The sequence below is a fragment of the Moschus berezovskii genome, chromosome 8, assembly GCF_049115385.1.
Source record: "Moschus berezovskii isolate FMDL1 chromosome 8, NW_MosBer_1.0, whole genome shotgun sequence".
Lineage (NCBI taxonomy): Eukaryota > Metazoa > Chordata > Mammalia > Artiodactyla > Moschidae > Moschus > Moschus berezovskii.
In genome coordinates this window covers 109,571,538-109,587,468 of record NC_142467.1, presented here as the reverse complement: position 1 = coordinate 109,587,468, position 15,931 = coordinate 109,571,538, and the positions used below count along the sequence as shown (strand labels likewise).

The 15,931-nt window shown below is 43.3% G+C and overlaps 2 protein-coding genes across 2 annotated transcripts in view; both read left to right on the top strand.

Moving 5' to 3' along the window:
• Window positions 1–15,931, top strand: part of TRIM17 (tripartite motif containing 17) — a 79,116-nt gene that overhangs the window by 36,142 nt on the left and 27,043 nt on the right. The gene's annotated exons all lie outside the window — the stretch shown is intronic.
• On the top strand, window positions 1,121–8,189 carry H3-4 (H3.4 histone, cluster member). The gene has a single exon (XM_055429000.2). The coding sequence runs from the start codon at window positions 1,971–1,973 to the stop codon at window positions 2,379–2,381; it is 411 nt and encodes a 136-aa protein (XP_055284975.1). The 5' UTR covers window positions 1,121–1,970; the 3' UTR covers window positions 2,382–8,189.

Below are 15,931 nucleotides of genomic sequence, written 5' to 3'. Positions count from 1 at the left end.
ATACTCAAAGACAAAAGCTAAATGCTTTTGTGTTAGATGGAACAATGAAAGGCAATTATGGAAAAATGACTAAAATATACCTGGGAGGCTACAAGAAGACAGGAATTATCTTAAGAAGGTCAGTTTGTGCAGAATCCTCTTTGGTCTCAATATTTCACCCTTGATGACAAGACTGTTTCTTCTTGCATAGGGCAGGCATCTTTCCTGAGGGAGTTTTAACTCGCGTTTTCAGTAAGAAAGAGGAGACATCAGAATGCTCTCGCATCAGCTGTTTTTCGAGTGTCTAGTTTTAGACAGTCCTTCGGCTCAAGTAGCGTAATATTTGGGGATGGCACATTCTGGCACCCTTCAGCTTTGTCCTTAAGGTCTAGAAGCCTCTCACGAGTTTAGGTAGTGAAGGATCTTCTTGTATACTGAGAAGTGAGCAAGACTAGGAGGAATCGGGTATGAGAAAGTGGAATGCCAGGGCGGTCAATGGGACGGTAGGTCAGGGAAGGCTTCACCCTGAGCCCAGTCAGTTTGCAGGTTAGGGCCCGGAGATAGGATACTGAACCAAAGCTGAGCGGGTAAGCATCTTGTTCAGAACTGTCAGGCTGGTGTATTTCAGTCGGTTCTCAACATAAGAGATTTGAAACACCAAATTAACTACAGGATTATCTCAGCTTTCCTCCGGTATAGCAAGGTTATGGCCCAGTAAGAGCTCAGGCAAGCAAAACTATTAAAAATGTAACAGATAAGACACCGTCATGACAGAAGGGAGGACCAACCCTGGAGAGGTCTGGATCCTGTTTGGTTTTTCCTTTGTATTCGTGCTGACTCCTCCTTTTGGTTCAGTTTTATGCAAAATAAGGCTTCTACCTGCCACCAATCAGGGAAAAGAATGCAAATAGCATGTGCCCAAGGCCAATCAGGGAAGAGGGTACGTCTTGGGGAGGGCAGTTTCCTGCCAGAGGTCCTCCCTTCGGTCCTCTACTTCATCTTTCTTATTTTGGGGCTCCCACTTCCCACCTCCACCCCCACCTCCACGCCCCCACCTCGCCACCCCCATCTTGAGTGTCATCAAAGTCATTTGGCGAAGGTGGTTCACTGAAGGGCACAACGATTGAGGGAATAACTTTAACCATCAAGAAAATTCAAATTGTCACCACCAGTTGGACTGTGAAGAAAGCTGATCGCCAAAGAATTGATGCTTTTGAACTGTGGTGTTGGAGAAGACTCTTGAGAGTCCCTTGGACTGCAAGGAGATCCAACCAGTCCATTCTGAAGGAGATCAATCCTGGATGTTCATTGGAAGGACTGATGCTAAAGCTGAAACTCCAATACTTTGGCCACCTCATGCTAAGAGTTGACTCACTGGAAAGCTGGGAGGGATTGGGGGCAGGAGGAGAAGGGGGCGACAGAGAATGAGATGTCTGGATGGCATCACCGACTCGATGGACATGAGTTTGAGTTGGTGATGGACAGGGAGGCCTGGCGTGCTGTGATTCGTGGGGTCGCAAAGAGTTGGACACGACTGAGCGACTGAACTGAACTGAACTGATAGGCCAAATGCAGAGTGTAAGCTTCTAGAACTTTCTTCCCTCAGCCCATAGGGGAGGACGAGAATGCTGAGGAAAAACAAGGGAGCTGTATAGGGAGTTGCAACACACACAATGCCGCCCACCTGAACCTAGACCTGATGCCCACCCCCATCCAAGCCAGACCCACTTGGTTTTCAAGCAACCCTGTGAGCTCCAAGACGTCAGCCTGTGAGGCCAAGCCCTCGCGTCGTGAAAATAAGGGGCAGGCGCCCATACAGTAGTCCTCCTTGGACCAATCAGAGCTTAGCCTGCCTTCACGCCACCCAGCAATTGGCCAATGGGAAGGCTCCACCCTCTATAAAAGAGCAGGCTTCGCGCTTACGGCTGTTGGCGAGAGACGGAGGAGACTGTAACAGCTGTTCCTGTTTAGGCGACAGAAGTGGCAGAGGCATGGCCCGAACAAAGCAGACTGCCCGCAAGTCCACCGGCGGCAAAGTGCCTCGTAAACAGCTAGCTACCAAAGTTGCTCGTAAGAGCGCTCCAGCCACCGGTGGCATGAAGAAGCCCCATCGCTATCGGCCTGGAACCGTAGCTCTGCGCGAGATCCGCCGCTTCCAGAAGTCTACCGAACTTCTGATTCGGAAGCTGCCGTTTCAGCGCCTGGTGCGGGAAATTGCACAGGATTTCAAAACCGATCTGCGCTTTCAGAGTTCAGCTGTGATAGCACTGCAGGAGGCCTGTGAGACGTATCTAATCAGTCTCTTTGAAGACACCAATCTCTGTGCCATCCATGCAAAGCGTGTCACCATCATGCCTAGGGATATTCAGCTGGCACGGCGAATTCGTGGAGAACGTGCCTAGATTTTTTTTACGTGGCTGCCAATCTTTGACCCCAAAGGCTCTTTTCAGAGCCACTAGCTGCTCAAAAAGAGTGCTGCACACGGACGAGTTGGCTCCCTTTGAGTTAGAGGCCTGACTGATTATTAAGCATCCATACGATTTCTTGCGGGGTGTGTGTGTGTGTGAGTCGCTCAGTCGTGTCCTGCTCTGCGATGCCAGGCTCTTCTGTCCATGGAATTCTCCAGGCAAGGGTACTGGAGTGGGCGGCTATTTCCTTCTCCAGGGGCGCTTTGTGACACTGGGATTGAACCCAGGTCTCCTGCAGCGCAAGCAGCCTTTTGACCATCTGAGCTATCGGGGAAGCCTCAGTGAAATCATGGCTTAGTACCAAGTATTACCCTTTCAAGGAGAGAGCTTTGCTATGGAAGTTAATTAGCCGATACTTCGGCCACCCAATGCAAAGAACTGATTCTTTAGCAAAGACCTTGGTAACTGGGAAAGATCGACGGCAGGAAAAGGGGACAAGAATCAGATGGTGGGATGGCCTCACGGAGTCAATGAATATGAGTTTGAGCAAGCTCGGGGAGTTGATGGACAGGGAAGGCTGGTATTCTGCTAGACCACGGGGTTGAAAAAGTCGGCATAGACTGAGGAACAACTGATAACTTGGCAGCACGTGGTAATGAGTTTTCCATCCCCATTGAGTGAACTTGCTGAGGAAACGGTGGTTAACCTTACTTTAAGTAGTGGAGCTCTGTGGAGATGATGGGAGCATGCATTTAGGGGGTAAAGAATTTTCTTTCATTGGTGATGCTTCAGTTCTCCACTGAGGCTTTATTAAGTTGATCAAAAGCCTGCTAGATTTGCTGGTAATGCAAATGGATAAGATCCATTCCCTACTTTACTTGTTTGGGCTACACTTTTGGGACGTGTATGGTTGAAATGATGAAGCCTTTATGTAGCTGTTTACTAGAGCAAGAGTACTACTTCATTGGTCCTCAAAGTCCACCCCTGGGTGAGAGGGAGAGAAATAACCAACGTTGATTTTTTCACTTACTAGATTTCTGGCTTAACTATAAAAGATTAAAGGCTATAAATAAATATGAGATGTGTACTCGGGCCCCAAATGGGATCTTCTGCTCCCATGGAGTTGTGGTGCACCACTCTCCAGGCATGTGTATGAGTTCCTGCTAACCAACCTGGAAACTCCAGTCCTACAGGGATTGTTATGGAAGCCTCATCACTCAGGCACGGTTGATTGAGTCATTGGTTATCGGTGAACGCAATCTCCAGCTGCTGTCCCTTTCCTGGAGATGGGCTTGAAGGTTTCAAACCTCTAATCACAACGTTCATTCCACCAAAGGCTTGATGATAAACTTCGAACAGGCCTGGTCTGTGTATCTCGGAAAAGCTTCAATTCCAGATGTTGTCTGCTTCATTCCAGGAACTCTATAATTTCAGGTCACCAGGTGACATGCAGATCCAGTCTGGGTTCGCTGCTTTCAATGAATTAAATCTATTCCTTGCAAGATAAATACACAAAGCACAGAAAAGGCAGGTTGCAGACTTCAGGTTATTTAAAAGGAGATAAGTATTTCAAGTTAGCACCAGCTTTCTTTGTTTTTCATCTTCCAACTCTGCTATTTTGGTGCCTGTTGTTTTATTCTGATTTTTTTTTTTTATCCCATGACAATAAAAGCTGTGACCAATAATTCCAGGCTGGTGCTAGGGATTATTGAAACAGCAGGACCCTATGGTACTTGCCTGCCCCCCACCCCCACCCCATGTCGTTTACTTGCCTTTTGTCTGTGGAAAACTGTAGTCAAATAAGTTTAATGTGAGAAGTGGGAAATGTGGAAACAAAGGAAAACAATCCAAGGAAACCAAATAATGACAATGTAGTCAGTAAGTATAGTCAAGAAACTTTAGTTCTTTCTCAAGGGCTATAGGTAATATTCTGAGCCATATCCTGTGAGCTGTCTTATAGATACTAAAAGGCTAGGGTGAAAAATTAACTACATAATGACCAGACTGTACCCATGACATAAGCTGCCACAATTCTGAGAACTGGCCTTGAAGAAATGGGAACAAATGGACCCTGGATCTAAAGATTAACTGTACCTGAAATTACCAAGATGATGCTGGGCAGACCACCAGTGACCAATGTAAAGAAATCTGTACGAACTGACTGCTATTTCTAGATGTAGCTGTCCCCCACTTTTGTCTAAAAAAAGCTCCTGCCTCACTAGTTTCCAGGACATCTGCCCTCCCCCAACTCTAGTTGCCGGCATCTGAAATAAAGCAAATTTTCCTTTCCACCAACCAGGCCTGCTTATTGCCTTTTCAGTAAAGAGCAGCCAGACCCTACATTTGGTGATACTATAATATTATGATGTCACTGTTCATAACGACCTGCCTGATCAGGGCCCTGATAAGGATATAAATGTGCCATGATTTTAAACCAGTTTAAGTTGGGGTTTGCAACCAAGAATTCTAAGAAATGGAACCCTACCCTTAGGGTGACTTATCATGACTAAATTGGTTTACTCTAATAATTCACAACTGTAGAAAATACACCCCACAAGAGACTGACTCAGACTTGCCTGTCAGTGTCCAGGAGTCTGGTGGAGGTGTGGGTTGATAATGGCCTGCTGCAGGGTCAGGGGCACTGAGTAAAACAGTGTGTGCCCAAGACATTTGAAGGAGATCACCATTATCTTCATTACCCCTACACCAAGTTTGGTCTCAGGTGAAACAGCAGGGAGGGAATACAGCCCCACCAATCAACAAAGTTGGGTTAGACTTACTGAACATGGCCCTGCCCATCACAATAAGACCCAGTTTCCCCCAATGGTAACCCACTTCAGTACTCTTGCCTGGAAAATCCCAAGGACAGAAGAGCCTGGTAGGTTATGGTCCATGGGGTCGCAAAGAGTTGGACACGACTGAGTGACTTCACTTTTCCCCCAGAGTCAGTTTCTGCCATTAGGAAGCTTCCATAATCTTCTTATCTGTCAGAGGGCAGACTGAATGAAAACCACAATCACAGAAAACTACTCAAAACTGATCACACAGACCACAGCCTTGTCTGACTCAATGAAATTATGAGCCAAGCCATGTAGGGCCACCCAAGATGGACGGGTCATGGTGGAGAGTTCTAACAAAACGTGGTCCACAAGAGAAGGGAATGGCAAACCACTTCAGCATTCTTACCTTGAAAACGCCATGAACAGTATGAAAAGGCAAAAAGATAGGACACTGAAAAATGAACTCCCTAGGTCGGTGGTGATGCTACTGGAGAAGAGTGGAGAAAAAACTCCAGAAAGAAGGAAGAGACAGAGCCAAAGTGAAAACAACACCCAGCTGTGTATGTGACTGGTGATGGAAGTAAAGTCCGATGCTGTAAAGAACAATACTTCAGAGGAGCCTGGAATGTTAGGTCCATGAATCAAAGTAAATTGAAAGTGGTCAAACAGGAGATGGCAAGAGTTAATATCAACATTTTAGGAATCCACAAAATAAAATGGACTGGAATGGATGAATTTAATTCCAATGACCATTATATCTACTACTGTGGGCAAGAATCCCTTAGAGGAAATGGAGTAGCCATCATGGTCCACAAAAGAGTTTGAAATGCAGTTCTTAGGAGCAATCTCAAAAATGAGAGAATGATCTCAGTTCACCTCCAAGGCAAACCATTCAGTGTCACAGTAATCCATATGCTCCAACCACTAATGCTGAAGAAGCTGAAGTTGAACGGGTCTATGAAGACCTATAAGACCTTCTAGAACTAATACCCAGAAAAGATGTCCTTTTCATTATAGGGGACTGGAATGCAAAAGTAGGAAGTCAAAAGATACCTGGAGTAACAGGCAAATTTGGCCTTGGAGTACAAAATGAAGCTGGGCAAAGGCTAACAGAGTTTTGCCAAGAGAATGCCCTGGTCATACCAAACACCTTCTTCCAACAACACAAGAGACAACTCTACACATGGACATCACCAGATGGTCAATACTGAAATCAGATTGATTATATCTTTGCAGCCAAAGATGGAGAAGCTCTATACAGTTAGCAAAAACAAGACTGGGAGCTGACTGTGGCTCAGATCATGAACTCCTTATTGCCAAATTCAGACGTACACTGAAGAAAGTAGGGAAAACCACTAGACCATTCAGGTACAACCTAAATCAAATCCCTTACAATTATACAGTGAAAGTGACAAATAGATTCAAGGAATCAGATCTGATAGTGTCCCTGAAGAACTATGGATGGAGGTTCGTGACACTGTACAAAAAGGAAGTGATCAAGACCATCCCCAAGAAAAAGAAATGCAACAAGGTAAAATGGCTGTCTGAGGAGGCCTTACAAATAACTGAGAAAAGGAAAGAAGCTAAAGACAAAGGAGAAAAGGAAAGCTATACCCATCTGAATGCAGAGTTATAAGGAATAGTAGGGAGAGATAAAGTCTTCCTCAGTGATCAATGCAAAGAAATAGAGGAAAACAATAGAATGGGAAAGACTAGAGAATTTTTCAAGAAAATTAGAGATACCAAGGGAACATTTCATGCAAAGATGGGCACAATAAAGGACAGAAATGGTATGGATGAACCTAACAGAAGAAGAAGATATTAAGAAGAGGTGGCAAGAATACATAGAAGAACTGTAAAAAAAGATCTTCCCGACCCAGATAACCATGATGATGTGATCACTAACCTAGACCCAGACACCTTGAAATGCAAAGTCAAGTGGGCCTTAGGAAACATCACTATAAACAAAGCTAATGAAGGTGATGAGCTATTTCAAATCCTAAAAGATGATGCTATGAAAGAGCTGCACTCAATATGCCAGCAAATTTGGAAAACTCAGCAGTGGCCACAGGACTAGAAAAGGTCAGTTTTCATTCCAATCCCAAAGAAAGGCAATGCCAGAGAATGCTCAAACTACTGCACAATTGCCCTCATCTCAGTGCTAGCAAAGTAATGCTCAAAATTCTCCAAGCCAGGCTACAGCAATATGTGAACCATGAACTTCCAGATGTTCAAGCTGGGTTTAGAAAAGGCAGAGGAAACAGAGATTAAATTGCCAACATCTGCTGGATCATCAAAAAAGCAAGACAGTTCCAGAAAAACATCTGCTTTATTGACTATCCTAAAGTCTTTGACTGTATAGATCACAACAAACTGGAAAATTCTTAAAGAAATGGGACTACAAGACCACCTTACCTGCCTCCTGAGAAATCTGTATGAAGGTCAAGAAGCAACTGTTACAACTGGACATGGAACAACAGACTGGTTCCAAATTGGGAAAGGAGTATGTCAAGGCTGTATTTGTCACCTGCTTATTTAACTTATATGCAGAGTACATCATGTGAAATGCAGGGCTGGATGAAGCACAAGCTGGAATCATGATTGCCAGGAGAACTGTCTCCCGGCACATTATAATGTCAGATACACATATGACACCACCCTTATAGCAGAAAGCAAAGAAGAACTAAAGAGCCTCTTGATGAAAGTGAAAGAGGAGAGGGAAAGAGATGGCTTAAAACTCAATATTCAGAACACTAAGATCATGGCATCTGGTCCCATCACTTCATGGCAAATAGATGGGGAAACAACAGAAACAGTGAGAGACTTTATTTTTGGGGGCTCCAAAACCACTGCAGATGCTGATTGCAGCCATGAAATTAAGACACTTGCTCCTTGGAAAGAAAGTTATGACCAACCTAAACAGCATATTAAAGACCTGAGACATTATTTTGCCAACAAAGGTGCATCTAGTCAAAGCTATGGTTTTTCCAGTAGTCATGTATGGATGTGAGAGTTGGACCATAAAGAAAGCTGAGCACTGAAGAATTGATGCTTTTGAACTGTGGGGCTGGAGAAAACTCTTGAGAGTCCCTTGGATTGCAAGGAGATCCAACCTGTCCATCCTAAAGGAAATCAGTCCTGAATATTCATTGAAAGGACTGATGCTGAAGCTGAAAGTCAAATACTTTGGCTACCTGATGCAACGAACTGACTCATTAGAAAAGACCCTGATGCTGGGAAAGATTGAAGGTGGGAGGAGAAAGTGATGACAGAAGATGAGATGGTTGTATGGCATCACTGACTCGATGGACATGAGTTTGAGCAAGCTTCCAGAGTTGGTGATGGATGGGAATGCCTGGCGTGCTACAGTCCATGGGGTCACAAAGAGTTGGACACGACTGAGCGACTGAACTGTACTGAACTGAAGAATGCTTTGATCTTGAGATTGCCCTTGGTACAACATATGAGGTCATTACATCTTAAACTTTATACTAAACTTTATCCTTAAACGATTTGCTCCTTAAACTTTATCTTAAACTATATTTTCACTTTATCCAGGGTGTGCAGGCATGAAGATCTTTGTTTTATTTTCTCTTAAATCACCCAGTGCAGAGTTGTACACAAAATTTGTATTTGACTATTGTTACTGACATGCATATTGGCCTTCATATTGATCATCATTGTGACTGGCCTGGGAAGCCTCTTCTTGATGAGCATAGACTGGCATGCTACAATCCATGGGGTCACAAAGAGTTGGACATGACTGAGAGATGGAACTGAACTGAACAGAAAATAAAGGACTTAATTGCATCTTAGCTTTAGTACAGCAAGCCTTGGTGGCCATTGCCTAGAGGACCTTGTTAAAAAAGGATAGTGATGGTGCTAAGAGTCCACTCTGCCTACATGCACACCTGAACCTGTTGAATTATCAGTTCAGTTCAGTTCAGTTCAGTCACTCAGTCGTGTCCGACTCTCCGCGACCCCATGAATTACAGCACGCCAGGCCTCCCTATCCATCACCAACTCCCGGAGTACACTCAAACTCCTGTCCACAGAGTCGGTGATGCCATCCAGCCATCTCATTCTCCGTCGTCCCCTTCTCCTCCCGCCCCCAACCTTTCCCAGCATCAGAGTCTTTTCCAGTGAGTCAACTAGTCGCATGAGGTGGCCAAAGTATTGCAGTTTCCGCTTTAGCATCAGTCCCTCCAATGAACATCCAGGATTGATCTCCTTTAGAATGGACTGGTTGGATCTCCTTGCAGTCTAAGGGACTCTCAAGAGTCTTCTCCAACACCACAGTTCAAAAGCATCAATTCTTTGGCGATGAGCTTTCTTCACAGTCCAACTCTCACATCCATATATGACCACGAGAAAAACCATTGCCTTGACTAGACGGACCTTGGTTGGCAAAGTAATGTCTCTGCTTTTTAATATACTATCAAGGTTGGTCATAACTTTCCTTCCAAGGAGTAAGCGTCTTTTAATTTCATGGCTGCAATCAGCATCCGCAGTGATTTTGGAGCCCAAAAAAATAAAGTCTGACACTGTTTCCACTGTTTTTCCATCTATTTCCCATGAAGTGATGGGACCAGATGCCATGATCTTTGTTTTCTGAATGTTGAGCTTCAAGCCAACTTTTTCACTCTCCTCTTTCACTTTCATCAAGAGGCTTTTGAGTTCCTCTTCACTTTGTGCCATAAGGGTAGTGTCATCTGCATATCTGAGGTTATTGATATTTCTCCCAGCAATCTTGATTCCAGCTTGTGCTTCTTCCAGCCCAGCGTTCCTCATGATGTACTCTGCATATAAGTTAAATAAGCAAGGTGACAATATACAGCCTTGACGTACACCTTTTCCTATTTGGAACCAGTCTGTTGTTCCATGTACAGTTCTAACTGTTGCTTCCTGACCTGCATACAGGTTTCTCAAGAGGCAGGCCAGGTGGTCTGGGATTCCCATCTCTTTCAGAATGTTCCACAGTTTATTGTGATCCACACAGTCAAAGGCTTTGGCATAGTCAATGAAGCAGCAATAGATGTTTTTCTGGAACTCTCTTGCTTTCTCCATGATCCAGCGGATGTTGGCAATTTGATCTCTGGTGCCTCTGCCTTTTCTAAAACCTGCTTGAACATCTGGGAGTTCACGGTTTACATACTGGCTTGGAGAATTTTGAGCATGACTTTACTAGCGTGTGAGATGAGTGCAACTGTGCGGTAGTTTGAGCATTCTTTGGCATTGCCTTTCTTTGGGATTGGAATGAAGACTGACCTCTTCCAGTCCTGTGGCCACTGCTGAGTTTTCCAAATCTGCTGGCATATTGAGTGCAGCACTTTCACAGCATCATCTTTCAAGACTTGAAATAGCTCAACTGGAATTCCATCACCTCCACTAGCTTTGTTAGTAGTGATGCTTTCTAAGGCCCACTTGACTTCACATTCCAAGATGTCTGGCTCTAGGTTAGTGATCACGTTATAGCTGAGTACTATTCCATTGTATGTATGTATTACATCTTCTTTATCCATTCCTCTTTTGATGGATATTTATGTTACTTCCATGTACTGGCTACTGTAAATAGTGCTGCAATGAACATTTGGATTGCATGCATTTTTTTGAATTCTGATTTTCTCTGCATAATGTGGTAGTTTTTAGTTTTTTAAGGAACCTCCAGACTATTCTCCATAGTAGCTGTATCCCAACAGTGTAAGAGGGTTCCCTTTTCTCTACACTCTCTCCAGCATTTATTATTTATAGATTTTTTTTGATTATGTGATTCTGACCATGTGAGTTGATACCTTGTGTTGCTGTTCAATCACTAAGTCGTGTCTGTCCCTTTACAAGGGTATTGACGGTAGCATGCCAGGCTTCCCTGTCTTTCACTATCTCCTGGAGTTTACTCAAATTCATGTCAATTGAATCAGTGATGCTATCCAACCATCTCATCCTATGCCACCCTCTTCCCCTTTTGCCTTCAATCTTTCACAGCATCGGGGTCTTTTCTAATAAATCAGCTCTTCAGTCAGGGGGCCAAAGTATTGGAGCTTCAGCATCAGGCCTTCCAATGAATATTCAGGATTGGTTTCCTTTAGGATTGACTGGTTTCATCTCCTTGCTGTCTAAGGGACTCTCAAGAGTCTTCTCCAGGACCATAATTTGCAAGCATCGATTCTTCAGCCCTTAGCCTGCGTTATGGTCCAACTCTCAAATCCATACATGACTACTAGAAAAAACATAGCTTCGACTATACAGACATTTGTCCGCAAATTGATGTCTCTGCTTTCTAATACACTGTCTAGGTTTGTCATGGCTTTCCTTCCAAGGAGCAAGGGTCTTTTTAATTTCATGGCTACAGTCACCATTTGTGGTTTTTGGAGCCCAAGGAAAGAAAGTCTGTCACTGTTTGCAATTTTTCCCCTTCTACTTTCCACAAAGTGATGGGACAAGATGCTATGATCTTTGTTTTTGAATGCTGAGGTTTAAGCTCGCTTTTGCACTCTCTTCTTTCACTCTCATCAAAAGGCTGTTTAGTTCCTCTTCACTTTCTGCCATCAGAGTGGTCTCATCTGCATATCTGAGGTTGTTGATATTTCTCCCAGCAATTCTGATTCCAGCTTGTAATTCATCTAGGACAGCATTTTGCATAATGTATTCTGCATGTAAGTTAAATAAGCAGAGTGACAATATTCAGCCTTATTATACTCCTCTCCCAATTTTGAACCAGTCAGTTGTTCCAAGTTCAGTTCTAACTGTTGCTTCTTTGCCTACATACAGGCTTCTCAGGAGACAAGTAAGATGGTCTGGTATTCCCATCTCGTTAAGAATTTTCCAGTTTCTTTTGTGATCTAAAGAGTGAAAGGTTTTAGCATAGTCAATGAAGGAGAAGTAGATGATTTTCTGGAATTTCATTGCTTTCTCTATGATCTAATAAATATTGGCAGTTTTATCTCTGGTTCCTCTCCCTCTTCAAAACCCAGCTTGTACGTCTGGAACTTCTTGGTTCAAGTACTGCTGAACATTAGCTTGAAGGATTGATTGAACCTTAGCTAGCTTATGAAATGAGCACAATTTCATGGTAGTTTGAACATTCTTTGGCATTGCCCCTCTTTGGGATTGGAATGAAAACAAACCTTTTCCAGTCCTGTGGCCACTGATGAGTTTTCCAAATTTGCTGACATATGGTGTGTAGCAGTTTAATAGCATCTATCTTTTAGGATTTTAAATAGCTCAGCTGGAATTCCATCACCTTCATTAGCTTTGTTCATAGTAATTCTTCCCAAGGTCCACTTGACTTTGCACTCCAGGATGTCTGGCTCTACGTAAGTGACCCCACCATCGTGGTTATTAAGACTTTTTATACATAGTTCTGTGTATTCTTCAGTTCAGTTCAGTTCAGTCGCTCAGTCGTGTCCGACTCTTTGCGACCCCATGAATCACAGCACTCCAGGCCTCCCTGTCCATCACGAACTCCCGGAGTTCACTCAAACTCATGTCCATCGAGTTGGTGATGCCATCCAGCCATCTCATTCTCTGTCGTCCCCGTCTCCTCCCACCCCCAATCCCTCCTAGCATCAGACTCTTTTCCAGTGAGTCAACTCATTGCATGAGGTGGCCAAAGTATTGGAGTTTCAGTTTTAGCCACCTCTTAATATTTTCTGCTTCTGTTAGGTTCTTAAAATTTCTGTCCTTTGTTGTGTTCATCCTTGCTTGAAATATTCCCTTGATATCTCCAATTTTCTTGAAGAGATTTCTAATCTTTCCCATTCTACTGTTTTTCTTTATTATTATTTTTTTTTGCATTGTTTACTTAAGAAGGCTTTCTTATCTCTCCTTGCTATTCTCTGGAATTCTGTATTCAGTGGGGTCTATCTTTCCCTTTCTCCTTTGTCTTTCTCTTCTTTTCTCAGTTATTTGTAAAGCCTCCTGAGACAAGTGTTTTGCCTTCCTTTTTCTTTGGGACGGTTTTTGTCCATGTCTACTGTACAGTGTTACAAACCTCCATCCATATTTCTTTAGGCACTCTGTCTACCAGATACAATCCTTTGAATCTATCTGTCATTTCCACTGCATAATCATAAGGGATTTTATTTAGGTCACACCTGAGTGGCCTAGTGGTTCCCCTGCTGCTGCTAAGTTGCTTCAATCGTGTCCGACTCTGTGTGACCCCATAGACGGCAGCCCACCAGGCTCCACTGTCCCTGGGATTCTCCAGGCAAGAACACTGAAGTGGGTTGCCATTTCCTTCTCCAATGCATGAAAGCGAAGTCGCTCAGTCGTGTCTGACTCCTAGCGACCCCATGGACTGCGGCCCACCAGGCTCCTCCGTCCATGGGATTCTCCAGGCAGGAGTCCTGGTGTGGGGTGCCACTGCCTTCTCCCAGTAGTTCCCCTACTTTCTTCAATTTAAGCCTCATCTTTGCAATAAGGAGCTCACGATGTGAGCCACAGTAATCTCCAGGTCTTGTTTTTGCTAACTGTATAGAGCTTCTCCTTCATCAGCTGCAACGAATATAATCAACCTGATTTTGGTATCCATACCTCAAGTAATTTTTTAATAAATTTATTTATTTATTTTGTCTGCATGGTTCTTCATGATTGCACAGGCTGTTCTCTAATTTGTGGCCAGAGGGAGCTACTCTCTAGTTGCTTCTCATTTCACTTTTCTCTTGCTGCAGAGCACAGGCTTAAGGGCTTCTATAGTTGCAACTCCCAGGATGTAGAGCACAGGCTCAGTAGTGTGATGCAGAGGCTTAGTTGCACGTGGGATCCTCCCAGAACAGGGATCGAACTCATGCCTCATGCATTGGCAGGCAGATTCTTTGCCAGTGGGCCACCAGGGAAGCCCCTCATGGAGTTTTGATTTGCATTTCTCTAATAATGAGAGCTGTGGAGCATCTTTTCATGTGTTTGTTATCCATCTATGTCTTCTTTGGAGAAATGTTTATTTAGTTCTTCCTCCCCATTTTTAAATTCTATTCCCCCCCACCCCGATACTGAAATGCATGAGCTGCTTGTATATTTTGGAGATTAATCCTTTGTCAGTTGCTTCATTTGCAATTTTTTCTCCCATTTGAGAGTTGTCTTTTCATCTTTTTCATGGTTTCCTTTGCTATTTAAAAGCATACATTTAATTAGACCACAATTGCTTATTTTCATTACTCTAGGAAGTGGGTCAAAAAAGATATTGCTGTAATTTAAGTCAAAGAATGTTCTTTGTTTTCCTCTAAAAGTTTTAGAGTGTCTGGCCTTATATTTATGTCTTTAATCCATTTCGAGTTTATTTTTGTGTATGGTAGAAGGAAGTGTTCTAATTTCATTTACATGTAGCTGTCTAGTTTTCCCAGCACCACTTATTGAAGAGGCTGTCTTTTCTCCACTGTATATTCTCATCTAATGATCATAGACTAGGTGACAACAGTGCATAGATGCATAGATTAGGTGACACAGGTGTGTGGGTTTATCTCCAGGTTTTCTATCCTGTTCCATTGATTTCTATTTCTATTTTTGTGCCCGTATCCTACGGTCTTGATTACTGTAGCTTTGTTTTATAGTCTGAAGTCCAGCAGCCTGATTCCTGTAGCTCAGTTTTTCTTTCTCAAGATTGCTTTTTGTGTTCAGGGTCTTTTGTGTTTCCATATAAGTTGTACAGACTTTGTTGTTGTTGTTCTAATTATCTGGAAAATGCCATTTATAACTTGATAGAGATTGCACTGAATATGTAGATTGCTTTGGGTAGTATAGTCATTTTCACAATATTGATTCTTTCATTCCAAGAACATGGAATATATCTCCATGTGTTTGTGTCATCTCTGATGTATTTCATCAGTATTTTATAGTTTTCTGAGTACAAGCCTTTTGCCTCTTTCTGTTCCGTTCCGTTCCATTCAGTTGCTCAGTCGTGTCTGACTCTTTGCGACCCCATGGACTGTAGCCTATCAGGCTTCTCCGTTCATGGGATTCTCCAGGCAAGAATACTGGAGTGGGTTACCATTTTGCCTCTTTAGGTAGGTTTATTCCCAGGCATTTTATTCATTTGGTTGCAATGGTAATTGGAATTTTTTCTTTAATTTTTCCTTCTGGTCTTTCATTGTTAGTGTAAGAATGGCATCCCCAATGGCCCAGTAGATAAAGAATCTGCCTCCCAATGCAGGAGACCCAGGTTTGAACCCTGGATCAGGAAGAGGAAATGGCAACCCACTCCAGTATGTTGTTCAGTTGTTCAGTAGTGTCCAACTCTTTGCCACCCCATGGACTGCAGCATGCCAGGCTTCCCTATCTTTCACTATCTCAAACTCATGTCCATTGAGTCCATGATGCCATCCAACCATCTCATCCTCTGTCTTCCCCTTCTCCTCCTGCCCTCAATATTTCCCAGCATCTGGGTCTTTTCCAGTGAGTCAGCTCTTTGTATCAGCTGGCCAAAGGACTGAAGCTTCAGCTTCAGCATTGGTCTATCCCATGAATATTCAGTGTTGATTTCCTTTAGGATTGACTGGTTTGATCTCCTTGCTGTCCAATGAACTCTCAAGAGTCTTTAGCACAACAGTTAGAAAGCATCAATTCTAAAGTGCTCAGCTTTCTTTATGGTCCAACTATTACATCCATGCATGACTACTGGAAAAACCATAGATTAGTCTAGACAGATTTTGTAGGCAAAGTGATAATTCTGCTTTTTAGTATGCTGTTTAGGTTAGTCATAGCTTTTCTTCCAAAGAACAAGTGTATTTTAATTTTGTGGCTGCAGTCACCATTCACAGTGATTTTGGAGCC